This window comes from Marmota marmota, unplaced genomic scaffold (assembly GCF_001458135.2).
Source record: "Marmota marmota marmota unplaced genomic scaffold, marMar, whole genome shotgun sequence".
Taxonomy (NCBI): domain Eukaryota; kingdom Metazoa; phylum Chordata; class Mammalia; order Rodentia; family Sciuridae; genus Marmota; species Marmota marmota.
The window spans coordinates 15071738-15089030 of NW_025999853.1; the positions used below are offsets into that span (position 1 = coordinate 15071738).

At 37.1% G+C, this 17293-nt stretch overlaps 1 protein-coding gene across 2 annotated transcripts in view; it reads left to right on the forward strand.

The window, feature by feature from the left end:
* Ntn4 (netrin 4) overlaps positions 1-17293 on the forward strand; it is a 106412-nt gene that overhangs the window by 25858 nt on the left and 63261 nt on the right. For both annotated transcript variants that reach the window (XM_015482920.2, XM_048803696.1), the window contains exon 4: positions 11086-11364. In XM_015482920.2, coding sequence (XP_015338406.1) covers positions 11086-11364 — 279 coding nt within the window. The remainder of the gene's footprint in view (positions 1-11085; positions 11365-17293) is intronic.

Sequence of the window (17293 nt, forward strand, 5' to 3'; positions counted from 1 at the left end):
CCCCCTCCCCCTTCACCCCTGCCCCATGCAAAGTTCCTCCATTCATCCCATTCCCCCCACCCCCCATTATGGATTAGCATCCACTTATCAGAGAACACATTCAGCCTTTGGTTTTTTGAGATTGGCTTACTTCACTTAGCATGATATTCTCTAACTCCATCCATAATTTTATTCTCAATTGTGCTGAATGATACTCCATTATATATACCACAGATTCTTTATCTATTCATCTACTGAAGGGCATCTGGGCTGGTTCCACAGTTTGGCTATTGTGAATTGTGCTGCTATGAACATTGATGTGGCTGTGTCTGTAGTGTGCTGTTTTTAAGTCCTTTGGGTATAGATCAAAGAGTAGGATAGCTTGGTCAAATGGTGGTTCCATTCCACATTTTCTAAGGAATCTCCATACCACTTCCCAGATTATTCTTAAACTAACAATAATCCTAACAGTTATTGATGTATAGTAACATAAGACTGAAATAAATTAACCAGATGCTGTTTGTAAACAAATACATGGAACAAATGATGACATTATAATATAATTGGAAATGTTTTTCATTACAGATGCTATCCTCAATAGGCTTATATGGAGTGGGGAAAAGCATGACTATTTTTCTTACATAGAAATAGTTTTTCTATAGAAGTAACTTGACTTTTTATTAGCTTATATTAGGCAAAACTTCCAAAGATTTTTTCCTAAATGTTTCAAAGTCATTTTCAAGGTTGTTGTATGTTTGTTATTGAGAATATATTATTCAAATAGGGCATTCAAAAAGTATTGCTTTATATTGATTAATATTAAATTCATTTTTTCTATGAAGTAAAATTTGATCACAAATATTAAAGTGAGTATAAAATTAGGATACAACTGAAGTATTTTGTAAAATGATAAAGCTTACGAAGAGTTAATATATAACTAATACTTTCTTTCACAAACAAAATACATGTTATAAAAATAAAATTTTATTATGTTTCACACATCAGAAAATTTAAATAAACCTGTACTAACATGATTCCATATTGACTCATTCATTCAATAAATATTGTTGAGAATTTATAAGATACTATAGTAGATGTTGGAGGTATAAAGATGCATAAAATTTCATGAACATAAAAATATATGGAGCAGAAAATCAGTATCATAAATTACTTAGGAAGTAATAATGAAGCTTTACCTGTCCATTAAAAGAAACAAATTACTAAACATGGAATAAAAGAATAAACTTGCTAGGTTTAGATATTTATATTCTAAATTATATTTCATATGTCTTTGTTTGATATGCCCAATAAGAAAGCTTATTTACTTTTCATGTCTTTTATCTACAAACTATAACAACACTTTAGCTTTATTATAAAACTTCCAGTATGTCTTTTCTACAAATTTCTATCCAAAAATAAAGGATTAGTATTTTGTAAAAGTTAAGCTGTGTTTTATAAAAGTTAAGCTGCCTTGGGTTAAGCTTATGTTCACCTTTCAGCCAGGGTGGGGTGACAAAGACAAGATTTTCCCTCCTGATTGCCCAAAACAATTGAAAACCCAGACAGAACATATGGAACAACAGTTTCCAGATACACAGGACACAAAGCAGCAGAAGACCCTAATCCCTGGGGTTGGGGGCAAATGAGGTGAACAGGAGGATTGTCCCTCTTACAGCCTAGTGAGAGTGTCCAGGCAGCAGTGGAGGGAAGAGGAACCCGGACGAGTCTGGTGGATTTCCTGTTGAAGGACCTGCAAGGCTGGGAAGGCCAGTGCAGCTAGAGCTTATGGGGCAGAGTTCCAGACAGTTGAGCTCTGCCCTGAGAGAGAACTCCTTCTTAAGCCTCCAGCTGGGTATTGATCAGCACATGTGTGTAAGGAAATCGCTTCAGCCAGACAAGGCATCACCCTAAAGGACAAAAGGAATAATCTCCAGAGATCACACAGGACAAGGAATAATTCATCATGGAAAATCTGTTAACTCATCATTAGAATAATTAAAAGAGCATTGCTTCAATAAGGGGCCAGAATGTGTTCTATGATAAAGGATGGTCCAGCCTAACAAAAGTTAAAAGCAATCCTCAAAAGAATCCAGCTCTTCTCAAGTAACTTAACTGTATCCTAAGAAGAAGCTCAAAAATACCAAACGAGTGCTAGGGCTACAGCTCAGTGGCAGAGTGCTTGCCTAGTATGTGTGAGACACTGGGTTTGATCCTTAACACCATATTAAAGATAAATAAGGAAGAAGGAAGGAAGGAAGGAAGGAAGGAAGGAAGGAAGGAAGGAAGGAAGGAAGGAAGGGGCATGTTGTCTACATCTACAACTACAAAAAATAATTATAAAAATACCAAACTATTCATCGCCCAACAAAGTAAAATTCACAATGTCTAGAAGCAAACAAGACTTGCAAAGAAACAGGAAAATGCAATGCAAAATGAGAAGAAAAATATATCAATAGAAACAAACTCTGAATGACAAAAATTATAGAATTAGTAGCTTAGGACTTTAAAATAATTATTAAACTATATTCCTTATGTTTGAAAGGTGGAGGAAAGATTGTCCACCTTATTCAGAGGCATGGAAAAGATAATAAAACCTCAAATTTAATGTCCACTGTTGCAAAATTTGATGTCTGAGATGAAGAACACACTGAATAGTATTAGTAGATTAGATGTCATACAAGAAAAGATTAGTGAAGTTCAGTGCATAGCAATAGAAATGATAAACAACACAAGGAGAAAAGAGCCAAAAAAGAAACACAGCATCAGTGAAGTATGGAACAACTTCAAGCCATTTAATATATGTGTAGTTGGAGAGGAGAGAGGAATGAATGGGAAAAAAAGAAAAAAGAAAAGAAAAGAATGGCTGAAATTTTGACTATTTTATTTGACTATAACTATATGCCGCAGTCTGGCTGGGCACAAAATCACGAGCCACTCAAGCAGGAACAAACTTTATTTCCAAAACTCCCGCGAATGCCACACACGCGGCCTTCTCCCGGGACACACCACACCAACAGGAAATCCCTCCTCCGGAATTCCCTCCTACCGCACTTCCCCAACCAATGGGAACTCTCCCAGAGTCCCAGGAGAGCTCCAAAGTAGCAGGCTGAGGCGGACAGCAGGGGTCTAATCTCCAATTGAATGCACATCTTAACATAATCATTATCATCTCAATGGCTTGCTGGGGTCACCTTTCAACCAAAAATGCCATGCATCATTCCTACTTGGCTATGGCAATCAGCAACTATAAACCCACAGCCCCAAGAAGTACAATAAGCCTTAAATGCAAAAACAAGAAGAAAACCACTCCAAGGCACATGATAATCAAATTGTTTAAAAACAGTCGCAAGGTGAAAACCTTAAAAGGAATCAGAGAAGAAAGTAATATGTTTGTGTAGAGGAACAAATAAGAGAATGACAAAAGGTTTTTGTCAGAAACAATGCAAGCCAGATGACAGTGAAGCAGAAACTTTAAATATTGAAGGGGAAAAAATTGTCAACTTAGAATTCTATACCCAGCAAAAATATCTTTAGAAAATGAAAAGGAAATAATGACTTTTTCAGACATGGAAAAAAAAACCTCAAAATAAGTTTATCAATAGCAGACCTGCATTATAGGAAATGTTAAAAGAAGTCTTTCAGACAGAAGAAAAATACCAGATATCAAAAAAGGAAAATGTGAATACATATAAAATATCCTTTTTCTTGTTTTTAAATTATCTTTAAATATAAATTGTCTTTTTAAAACAAAAGTATCATCAATGTCTTGTGGGATTTATAACATGGAAGCAAAATGCATAATAACAATAGTTCAAAGGTTGGGGTGGGGAAATGGAAGCATATTGTTTTATACTATATGTGAATTAGAATTTGTGACCTAAGTGTAGACTGTGATAAATTAATAGCTGAGTGATAGAGCACTTGTCTAGCATGAGTGAAACCCTGGGTTTGAGCCCCAGCAAAGGAAGGAAGGAAGGAAGGAAGGAAGGGAGGGAGGGAGGGAGGGAGGGAGATAGATACTATAAATCCTAAACCAACCACCATAAACAGTTTAATTAACAAAAAAGGAGATAAATGTGACCCTAAAATATTCAGTCCAAAAGAAGACAGAAAAATAAAGGAAATGGAAAATAAAACAAATAGCACAATGGCAGATTTAAAATAACCCTACTGATAATCACATTAAATGTAAAAGATGTAAATATTCCAATTAGAGACACAGATTAACAGATTGGATAATATGTTTTTAAACAACCACTGGGTCAGGTGTGGTGGCCCATACCTATAATCCCAGCAACACGGGAGGTTGAGGCAGGGGGGTCACGAGTTTAAGACCAGTTTGAGCAACTTAGACCCTCAACAACTTAGTGAGACCCTATCTCAAAACAAAAAAATAAAAAAGGGCTGGGGATGTAGCTCAGGGAGTGGTAAAGCATACCCAGGTTCAATACCCAACCCCCCAAAATTAAAAGCCTAACTGTGTTGTCTATGAAATATCCCCCTTATATATAAAGACATAACTAAGTTAAAAGCAAAAGGATGGAATAAGATATACCATGCTAACACTTCAAAAGTGGCTATATTACTATCAGACAAAAATAGACTTTAGATCTATGAAGATAAAGGAGTCAATTCATCAAGAGACTATAACAATTTAAATGTTTATGCACCTAATTATTGGACTTCAAAATACATGAAGTAAATGTGTATGTATGAATATTTCACAATGAATCCCATTATTATGTATAATTATGGGATGCAACAATAAAAAGTACATGAAGCAAAAGCTGAAAGGAGAAATAGATAAGTTGATCATTATAATTGAAGATTCAACACCTTTTTAAGGGCACAAGGAGAATTTATCAATAAAAACTATATACTGGGCCATAAAATAGGTATCAATCAATGTGGAAGATCTATATCACACAAAATATGTTCTCTGACCAAAATTGAATTAAATTAGAAATTAATAACAGGAAGATATTTGAGAAGTCCCCAAATATTTGGGAAATAACAACTTTTGAATAACCTATGGGTGAAAGAAGAAATGAAAAGAAAAACTAGAGAGTATTTTTTTGAGCGAATGGAAACAAAGACAACATATCAAATCTGTAGGATATAATTAAAGAAATGTTTAGGAAAAAAGATAAGTCTTAAATCAATGATCTAAAGTTCCACTTTAAGAAACCAGTATAATAAGAGTAAATAAGCCAAAGTAAGCAGAAGAAAGTAAATAATAAAGATAAAAACAGAAACTAATGAAATAGAAAAAAAAACAATGGAGAACATCAATGAAACAAAAATCACCTTTGAGAACATGAAGATGTAGGATTTCGAATACTACTAAAGAACAATGCAGTTATGTTTCTAAAGCTTCCGTTTTTGGTAAGTAAGAAAATGAGACCAGAAACTATGGAAAAGATCTACTATTTCTTTGGGTGTCTGCTCATACCTGCCCAATCCTTTTCCTTGAGTATAGGAAAAATCTGTGTGCCACTGAAGAGAAGGAATTTATAAAATCATTTTGAAGTATATTACATATTTTTACAGGGGTATTAATGCAGTGGGGTATGTTCATGTGCTGTCATCAAGAGTGCAGAATTTGTGGTAAAAGCATCTTGCTTTCTTAATTCTTCTAAATCCTATCCTCTATTTAGCTTCTCCTTTCAAAATGAAATTTGAGAAACAGTTCATTCACTTATTCCTCCAACGGCAATTGTGAAATGCTACAATGTGCCAGAGACTGTGGGACATGCTGGGGACACAGCTGTTAACTAAACAAGATCCCTGCCCTCTGAACACTGAGTCTAATGAGAGATACAGACAAGTAAATAGGCACTAACAATAGACTAGTGTACAAGTGCTATCATGGAAAGAACGAGTTCCAAGGGCATCCACAGGATGGATAATCAACTTGGACATGAAGTATTCCCCAAGCTACCAGCTTAAAAAAAATAGTGGATCAGGGGAAGGGAAGAGGGGAGGGAAAGGGAAGAGACTGGGGAAGGAAATTGACCAAATCATGTTATGTGCATGTATAAATATGGCATAACGAATCCCACTATTATGTATAACACAAAAATATGAATATATAAAAGAAATTGTTAATGTGATGACTAAGTTTTTCTTTCTTTCTTTCTTTCTTTCTTTCTTTCTTTCTTCCTGTTTACTTTGTTTTTGTTTCTTATTTAGGTGCATGCTAAGGTTGCACTATACCACTGAGCTATACCCCCAGCCCCATGTTCCTTGAATTATTGTGATTCAACATAGACAGTGAACTTTTAGATAGGGAACAATATGTAAGGTCTGAGTTAGATTCTAAAAGACCTCCTTTACTGCTATGTACCTAATATTTATTCCTTATTCTGTTCACAGTGTGTTCATACTGTTTGAATTTTTATGTCAGAGAATGTTATTTTTACTATTCAATATTGTTATTGAGGGTGTGTTTTGTGGGTGTGTGTGTGTGTGTGTGTAAAAAATTCTAGAAAAGAAAGACAATATAGGCAGTCTTAACTTGTTCCAGACTTTTTAAGGATTGCTTCATTACACTTGGGCATAAGAAACAGCAGGGCCTGAGCCAATAATCCAGATCCTCAGGCAAAGTTTAAGGGAGTCCTGGCTCAGAAAAGCCAGGAAAGATCAAGAAAATGTGAAGATTCCAAAGATGAAGTAGGAAATTGTTTCTGATTCATTCAGAAGGCCAGACATTTTTAAAATTATCCATTTTCTTTTTGACCTATTGGTATCACATTGGGAAACTCATCTTTAGGAAATTACTGTATGTGCCCACATTTTAGCTTCAAAGTTGTTCATGGTAGTTGGTTGCACTGGAAAGTTGTAAACAACCTAGTTGCCCAATAATAGCAGCCTGGATAAATAAATTATGTCATATCCATAGGATGGAATGCTAAGCAAGTTTCAAAATTATGCAGTAATGTTTCTCAAACTTAATCATGCATCAAAAATCACCTGGAAGGACTGCTGAAACACTGATTACTAGGCCAGGCCTGCAGAGTTTCTGCTTGAGTTGATCTGGGACAAGGCCCAATGATCTGCATTTCTAACAAATTTGCTAGGGATGCTATTGGTCTGGGGGCCATACTTTGAGAATCACTGATGTAGAGGTAAATTTATTGACTTGGAAAAATGTTCACAAAGCATATGAAGTTACTGACATATTTTATATATAAACACAGAAGTTTAGATGGAAAGATATTATCAAGTTCATATCCCCAGTTGTCTTTGGGATGGTTCACACTGAACTTTTTGAATGACCGTTTTTTTTCTGTAGTGAGCAGAACATTAACACTAAAACATAATAAAAGTACTTAATTTAAGGAAACAAGATCATGAAGTATTGACCAATAGCATGAACAAGCCAAAAGTATCTAAGTGTGCTTGATCCTAGTCAAAAGCTTGGTTCCTGACTTTTTAAAGGTACCATGTTGAGAGTATATATTTAGAAGCAGTTGGGGACACAGGAACAGCAATGGGCCCATTGATAGATCCTGTTTGGGGATGGAAACCAGAACAGGCTGATGTTCTATGGAGGACTTCTACACTTCATCTGACTTCATTTTAGCAGTGCCATACAGGCTTCTACTGGGGACATTTGAAGAAAACCTGGGTGGGACCCAAAGGGCGACCTGCCAGAATTTTGAAGCATCTGCATTGGCGCGCTCTTTGTTTCCTGATGCAGGCTAGATCTACTTCCCAGGGTATCAGATTAAGGCGTCTCCTTTCTGGAAAAAAGATTTCATGGTTTAAATTCCCGTTCACTTTTGTGTCTGTAGCACTCTGCTGTCTCCTTTCCAGCATGCGGCCTCAGGGGTCATGATGTCCGTCCCCTGCCAACTGTGGTGTCAGGCACACCAAGCACAGAGCCACCATTCAGCCTCCACAGGCTGCGTCCAGGAAGCAAAAGAGCTTCTAAGTTTCCCCAAACCTTGACAGATCTTCCTCTTAGCTCTGCCTGCCATGAACAACTCTCAACTCCCAGGGTGAGGGAGGAGTAGGGTGGGGAGGGAGAGGGAGCCAGGGTAAATGTCAAGGGTAAATATGTGACAGGAACAGAGAGAGCAAACAGCTGCTACCAGTGTTCAGGAAAAGGAAGGGTGGGCAGACAACATGAAGAAGTGCACTGCAGACTTTTCAGAGAATAAGTCGCACTGGGTTACCCTTTCCATGTCCTTGATTACTGTGGTTGATAAAAGGGGCAGAGGGTGGGGGGCCCCACATCATTTGTATTATTTAGAGTAAGAGTTTCTCATGAAACAGAAATACTGGTGTTTGGGATGACATACTGAAAATGAGTCCTATTTAAAGCCCACAATGGATTCAATGTAGTTTTGTTTGTAGGTTTTTTTTTTTTTTTTTTTGGTTTTGGTTTTGAATGTTTCAAAATATGAAACAATATTCTGATTTCTGTCTTTAAAAGAAACAATCATCTGGCATTTGCAGGGAAATGGATGGCATTACAGCAGATTATGCTAAGTGAAGTTAGCCAATCCCTAAAAAACAAATGCCAAATGTCTTCTTTGATATAAGGGGGGGGGGCGACTCAAAACAGAGCAGGGAGGAAGAGCATGAGAAGAAGATTACCATTAAACAGGGACGAGAGGTGGGAGGGAATGGGAGAGAGAAGGGGAATTGCACGGAAGATGGAAGGAGACCCTCATTGTTATACAAAATTACATATAAGAGGATGTGAAGGGAAAAAAAGAGAGAGAAATGAGTTACAGTAGATGAGGTAGAGAGAGGGGATGGGAGGGGAGGGGAGGTGAGGGGGGATAGGAAGAGGATAGGAAGGGCAGCAGAATACAACAGACACTAGTATGGCAGTATGTATAAATGTGGCTGTATAACCAATGTGATCCTGCAGTCTGTACACGTGGAAAAATAAGAATTCATACACCATTTGAATCAAATATATGATATATGATATGTCAAGATCATTGTAATGTTTTGAGCAACTAATAAAAAAAAGAAACAATCATCCACTCTCATCACTTATTTAAGTGACATTATTTAGAAACTTTTTTCCCTAATATATTGTTTTCCACTACTTTACCTGTGGTTAAACGGGGAGGAATATTGTTTAAGAAACAACTTTTTTTCTAAGCTTTGCAAGTTTAAAATGCATAGAAATGCATACTCTGGTTAGTTATTCAGTTATTTATTACAGAAATTAGGCAGGACCCTTATATAGCTTTGGTATTTCATTCTGAAGGAAATGGAAGGTCTTTGGCAGAGGGTGGGCAGGGGAAAGTGGGTTTAAGCAAGGGAATGAAACTATCCAGCTTATGTTGGTAAAGGATCATTCTGGCCACTGTATGGAGGCCAGTGTACTTTGAATTGTCCCTTCTTCCCTCAGCATTATATTTCATGGAGGACAGTTTTGGAGATGTGCAGTGGACCCTACATTGAGGACATAATCCCATACAATGGACTTTTGATTACTGTGGTTGATAAAATTCATTTTGGTATAAAATGAATTTCTAAAATGAAATTTTTATATGCAGAGAATTTCTTAAAGAAAAATTTTTTTCTGGAAAGTTCCTTTTGGATACATTATACCTAAATGGAATTTTTTCCAAAGCCTACTTTTGACTTATGACTCCCATATAAAACATAGACTCACACACATGCCCAAAGGCTTCCTGGTAGCCAGCAGCCAAAGTCTGTCCCATGCCAGCCTTCTTCCCTCTTCAGAAACAAAGTGTTAAGTTGCCTTTAAAGTCTATCTATAACCTACATAATAAATTACTTAATTAAACCTTGCATTTAATCAAAAGTCCTCTTAACTAACTTGATCAGCCATTTTTTCTCCTTATACTTGGTTTTAAGTGACTTTTGACTAATTTTGGAAATCAAATTCATCCCAAAGAGAAATATATTTAACACCAGCAAGGATATCCTCAAAATGTGCCACCAGTCGGGAGGGCAACTCTAGAAAAGATTGGCCACAATAGTAGCCCCAATTAATAACTAAGCAATCTTTGAAAAGGTCAGACTTCATTTAGAAATGTAAGTTCCTGGATCTTGATTTTGCAATTGCTTCCTGACTGGTCTTCCAGTTTATATTTTTTACCATTTATTTATTTAGGTTCTGGGCCTCACGCAAGCAAGCTAAGCACAAGCTCTACCACTGAGTTATATGCTCCCAGCCCCTATTCTTCACCTTTTATAATTCATTCTATTTGCAGATGTGAGTTAATCTGTTTATGTGGGTATAGTGGTACATACCTGTAATACCAGCAATTTGGGAGGTTGAGGCAGGAGGATGGCATGTTTGAGGCTGGTTAGCAAAGCCGACAGCAACTTAGTGAGACCCTGTCTCAAAATATAGATAAATAAATGAAAAAGACTGGGGATTTAGTTCAGTGGTAAAGTGCCTCTGGGTTCAATCCCCACTACCAAAAAAAAAAAAAAAGAAAAGAAAAAGTTTTCTTTTTAGAAGAGGTGACAACTCAGATCCCTTCTCTGCCTATAATCAACCTTTCAGTGGCTTCCACTCCAGTTAGAGTAACTCTACCGTGGCTTTTAAAATTTTTTTCTAGACAAGGTTTCACTAAATTGGCCATATTGGCCTTGAACTTGTGATCCTCCTGTCAGTCTCCTGAGTTGCTAGGATTACAGGGATGGACAACTGCACCTGGCTTACCATAGCTTTAAGTTCTTTCTTTGTGTCTGTCTGGCACATGCTTTCTGTCCTCTGCAGCCACTCTTCCCTTGGTCACTGGTCTCCAGTCGATGGCCTTGTTGTTCCCGGCCCAAGCCAAGCTTGACTTGTTGAGGGCTGTTAACCTTGATGTTCCTTCTGCTCAGCATGTTCTTTCCTCAAGATCTTTGAATGGCTGCCTTTGTCACTGTCATCAAGTCTGCTCTGGTTACTTAGTGTATACTTCTTCTACCTGAAGAGGTAACACTTCTTCTCCCTAGAATAACAGGGCGGCTCTTCCCCAGGTGAGATCAAGGCCTTAAAACCTGTTGCTAGCTTATCACTCATAGATAACAAAAGTATAAATCAAACTGAGACTGCATGGGCAAACATTTCAGGGTTTGTACACAGTCCTCTACACACACAATGTTTCTCTTTTACAGGTTATTTTCAGAGCATTGTCACCACCGTACGATGCAGAGAACCCTTATAGTGCCAAAGTTCAGGAACAGCTGAAGATCACCAACCTCCGTGTGCAGCTGCTAAAACGACAGTCTTGTCCCTGCCAGAAAAATGACCTGAATGCAAAGCCTCAACATTTTACCCACTATGCAATCTATGATTTCATTGTCAAGGGCAGCTGCTTCTGCAATGGCCATGCGGATCACTGTATACCTGTTGATGGCTTCAGACCGGTCAAGGCCCCAGGAGCATTCCATGTGGTAGGTAACTCAAGTGCTCCTCTAAGAAAAGCAAGTCATAAGTTACCTTCAACCTCGGATAGTGGTAGTTTAAGTTCCCTGAGATTTGGTATATGTCTAACAGAGCTTCTTATTTCTTCCTCTGCTGAATCACTCCTCCAACTCCATACCCATCCTATAAAGTACTTATTAACTTGTTTTTTAATCTTCAATTTTAGAATTAATTTTAGAATTATAGACAAATGTGATAGCTAGATTTCTTGGAAAACACCCATGCCAATTTTCAGTGCCATGACCTTCAGATATAAAGCCTAAGATGAGCAGTAGGGAGAGGTCAACATAATTACATTAGTGACATTGTCACATTGAATCCAGCTTTGATGGTAAATGGGGACTAGACTGCAAACTAGAAAGCTTGTGTGAGGTAGAGCCACTGTTGAGTAGATTTTCAAGTGGGGAAAGTAAGAACCTCAATTTAATGCCTGGTGTCTTGCTGTCCAAATCATAATTCTCTGTGAAGACCAGTCTGACCCTTCTTCATCCTAAGACAGAGTTAACCTGTCTTTCTTCTATGTTCATACATGGTGTGCTTTCCTCTGGACTTTTTCTTATCTGCATCCTCCACGAAACCATGAACTTCCTGAAGACAGGGACTGCATGATCTTCACATCCTTGGGACCAATAAGTATGTCACCTGAGTCAGGAGCAGGTGCTCAGTGGCTTCCACTGAGGAGTTTTATTGAATGATAGCAATGTAGGAATAGGAAGATAATGAGAAATTAGTGTCATTGTCTCACCTCATCCTCAAAAAAAGAAACAATGACTTAGACAGCAACCGCTTTGTCAGGATACATCCAGAACTATAGATAGAGATTAGTCAAGGAGAAGAAAAGTAGGAGATCACTCTAATTCTTTAATCTTATATGTTGCTCTGATATTTCTGAGCAAAACAAAGCAAAGACAAAATTAAGTTTAAAAGGCCTCAGTGTATCCTTATTGCATTTCCTGAAGAACAGAATCCACACTCCTTCCTCCTTCTCCCATCCTTAATATAGAGTAGGATCACCAGGGTCCATGGACTAAAGCTGATCAGCAGCACAGCATGTGCTGGCTGGGCTGTCTGCAGCGCACAGGGCAGCAGTGGGGGAACTCAAATGAGTTCCTGGCAAATGCTAAGACAGTGGCCAGGGAGTAACAAAAGCAGAATCAATCTATTACTTCTAGTGAATCTAAGGCTCCCAAAGTTGAAGAAAATGAAGCTTTCATGCAACAAATACCTGCTAGTTTCCAGACACTGAAAGAACTTTGAAATTGTGCTGCTTCTGCCAAATTGTGCACTGGCACACACCTGTAATCAGCGACTCAGGAGGCTAAGGCAGGAGGATCTCAAGTTCAAAGCTAGCCTCAGCATCTTTAAGAGGGCCTAAGTAACTTAGCAAGACCCTATCTCAAAATAAAAAAGGCATGGGGATGTGGCTTAGTGGTTAAGTGCCCCTGGGTTCAATCTCTGGTTTAAAAAAAAATGAAAGAAAGAAATTATGCTGCTTCAAATAAAAAGCAGAATAATTTAGTGTATCTTGTTTAATTGGGTTCAGGTATGACTCAAATAGGAAATAACCCAGACATTCATGGAGACATATACTAGACTGAAAACTAGAAAGCCTGTGTGAGGTAGAGGATTCATAAATTTCTGCCACTGTATTTTGGTGAATGCATGAAAGAAGGCCTTTTGTTTCAACTGTATGTTATAATCCACGCCTTACAGGTCCACTTCAGAATAGAGTAGACACAAGACTGGGGGCCCCCATCATATGGCATGGAATAGGCCCTTAGTAAATATTTGTGCAGTGAATGGCCTGAGACAACCTAAATAGCTCTGATCAATCAGACTAAATTATTAGGGTTCTCAAGAGCTTTATAAAACATTCATGAGCATGCATTTAAAAATTATTGTTTCTTTTTTCTCTTTTTAAATAAGTTCTCTGGGTGTAAACTTTCAAAGAGTTAGCAGTATTTTCTAAAGCTGAAAGGGAAAATTCTAGAAGTTTCTCTTTATTCTATTAAACGAAAAAAAGGGGTAATTACTCAAAGTAAACAGACTTTTGTAAAATCCTTAAAATAAAATTTTCTTATACAACATTCTGCTGGCAAGAAAATTACCAACTCAAGGAAGCAGCTGAACAACAAAGTAAAAGGGATTAGATATTGAGTGCTTTTCCATTTTAAAAGGATGTTTGAGTGAGAAGTCTTCATTCTAAAAGACCGTATGGAATGGGAACCTCATTTCCTTACTGATCTCAGGCTGCTTTGAAATTGAAAGCAATTTCCTATTAAATAATACTAGTTTTCTGATGTATTTCTACCCAGTTTTCATCTTCTGCAGCGGTGGTAGTAGTCCTTTGTGCTATAACTAAACAGGTGCCAGCACTAGGCCAAGCCCAGCCAAACCTGGAACTAGGACAAGGTAAGGGATAGAAAACAATAAAAAACAGGCTAAGTGCCAAGACTGTCAGCTTCCAGGGATCCAGTTCCATGAGAATCCTTTCTCTACTCTCTTAAAAAAAAAAAAAAAAGCCAAAAGCAACTGGACCACTAGAGGCAATGGTTCAAAATATGAGTAATTTTGGTTTCAGATTTTTTTCCCACCCCTAAGCTTAAGAGCAATTTTATTTTTATCTATATTTTTCTGAATTGCAAAGTACTGGTACAGGTTGAGTATCCCTTATCTGAAATGTTTAGGACCCAGAAGTGTTTTGGATTTAAGAACTTTTCAGATTTTGGAATATTTTTACATATATTCAGTGGGATATCTTGGGAATGGAACCCAAATCTAAACACAAAATTCATTTGTTTCATGTACATCTTATACCCATAGGCTGAAGGTAATTTTATACATTATTTTTTACTGCATCTGTGTTTTGACTGCAACCCATCACATAAGGTCAGGTGTAGAATTTTCCACCTGTAGCATCATATCAGCACTCCAAATTTTCAGATTTTGGAGCATTTCAGATTCTGGATTTTGGGGTTAGAGATGTTTGATCTGTTTTAAATTTTGAAGTGATCACTTCTTTTGAATATGAAGTTTTTTATTTCTAAAATTGCAAAGCTGAGCAAAGTGCACATTATAAGCATAATCTTTTGTAAAACACCTGTAAAGTCACCTGCATTCCCATGTTTGTCTGTGGACACCATTCATTTTATGTATACCTCTGTAAATAACAGGATTCACAAATTATGTCTACAGAATGGAAGGTAGCCTCTTAAGAAATGTTATTCTTTGACAGGTCAGCTTGTCGTAAGTGTGTATATACAAATCAAACTTTCTTTAACACATCTTTTATCTATATTAGTGGCTCTCAATGTGGCCCATGAACCAACAGCATCAGCATTGACTGATAACTTGTGAGAAATTTAAATTCTCAGATGCTACCCCAAACTTAGTGAATCAGAAACTCTAAAGGTGGGGCCCAGGACTCTGTGTTTAACAAGCCCCTCAGGTGATTCAATTCAGGTCCTCACTAAATTTGAGCCTTTACAGACTGAGCCAATTCATCTGCTTGTAATACTCTTTCTAGGATGAAAAATTAATTAATGAAGTGAAATCTGATTTTATGGTACAGAATTCTTGATGGTTGATGATAATGAATTGGCAAAGTTCGTGGAAATGATTCTTGGACTACTTCTTAAGCTATCTAAGATTTTAGGGTTATTTCCTTTCTTTGGGAGAAGGTATACAAATTGGCAGTATTATGTGTCCTTTTTTGTGTGAGGGGGGAGATGTACAGCTGATTGAACCCAGGGCCTCACTCATGCTAGGCAAGCCCTCTTCCACTGAGCTACATCCCCAGCCCTCTTCATGTGTCTTTTAAAGTAGTATCACCTTCTCCATGTTTCCCTCCTCCCCATTTCCCAGTTGGCCTTCCCCAGTTCCATTTTTCCTCAACTGTACCTTTTGGTGGAAGGCAGAACAATGCCATGGTTAAGACCCTAACACTGCAGTCAAATTGACCTAAACATGGCTTACCAAGCTTTTACTAAACTACTCAGTCTCACTGAACCTCAGATTCCTAATAAAACAAGGATAATATCTACTTCTGCAGTTACTGTGAGGATTAAAAAGTATGGTAGCCAGTCTAGGATCTGGTAAACCCAACTTAACATTGCTGTTATTATGAAACTGTGTTATCTCAGTCACCTCTACTGTTTTTCCCACATACAGTTCTTCCCCAGTAACAACAAAAATCAATCATGGCTATGTGCTGCTTGACATGTTTACAAGGATAGGATTTTGTGGCAAGGAGAACTGTACTTTGACTCCAGACTGCTGAGATCCCAGAAATTAAGTGAAAAGGAGATCTTAAGCTTTCTTCTCTTTGCAGCTGTAGAGGACTGATTTAGTTCTCTTTTTTTCCAAACAGCTGGCGACTTTATAGCTATTGGATGATGGATGATAATAAGACGAAACATGGACCATTTCATTGTTGTACTAAAATATTGTCCATTGGATAACACAGAGGCCCTAGAGTACCATGGAGAATTATTTAAATGCCTTGAGCTATACTTGTTTAGATGGACTTTTCTTTTGCAATGAGAAACTCATTAGAAAAGAGTGTTAATATTTTGACTGATGTGTTCTAAATACAAGAGTAAACATTGAAACCTGTGGAGTCATGTTAGTGGAACTTGGGGATAACGTTACTTAGTCACCTAGCTTTGTAAGGCAGGCTTTAGAAGAATCATTCATATGGCCTCATTCCAAAAGTTTTTTTCCAACTGAATCTGAGTACACTTGTTCATGTATTTATGAACAATATATATTTATATTTGAATATCTCATATATCACATTTTATAGATTTGGAAAAGATTTACATAATTTATTTTCTTTTGAAAATTTCTTTACTGTATTATAAATAAGCCAAAAGTATATATTTAGAAAGTTCTTGAATATTCAAGGTCTTAAGGAAAAGATCTGAAAGTTTTAAAACAGTGTTATTAAATCAGGATTTTAAAATCTTTTATATAGTAAAACATACACTCATGTTTGGAAATAAACATCTGTAAGTCAGCATAGAAAAAAAATCTTAGCATAGAAGAAATTAACCATTATGAATTAGAAATACTAATAGTCATCACTTATTAAATGCTCAGCATGTGCCAGGTCATATACTTTTAGGCTACAAATGTTATTGAATTTAATCTTCACAAGAACTATGTAATATATCATCATCGTTTTTTCATAATGAGGAACTGAAGCTTGGAAATGTTACCCGACTTCCCCAAAGCTCAGAAAGGGTAGAGACACACTTTAAATTCACCTGTCAGGCACCAATGCTATTAAAGATGTAGATCTAACCAGGGTTGGCATTATGCTAAGAACAGATAAAAGAGAAAGGATGGGAGGGACAAGGGGTCGGGGATAGGTTCAAGGGACTGAGTGGGATGATGAGATTTAGAGGATGGAAGTGAGGATATGAAACATGATATCAACAATCAGCTGTTTTATATTTTATAAAATTCTTTTTCATCCATTATTTTACTTGATCTTTACTACAACTCCATAACATATTTTATAGCTATTCTGAAAATAAAGGAAATCAAGGTACAGAGAGATCAGCTTACTTATTTGAAGTCACAGTAACATAGCAATTACACACACTCAGTTTTGTTACTACTGCACCCCACCTCCACCCACAATAAACTTCCAAGGGGGGAAAATACTCTTATTCAAAAGACTCTTCTTGTAGGGTTGGGTAATCTATCCACGTCATCTACATTTTAATATGGAACGAGATATTAACATTGGTTCTCTCTTCTCTTCCATTCAGCAACTGGCAAATTGGCCCAAAGGGAAGAAAAAGAGAAAGAATAAAAGCAATAACTTTGGGTAATCTACAAAGTAAATAATTTAGAAGTGGCTGTCTTTGGCAGGGACAAGTAACTTTGTTT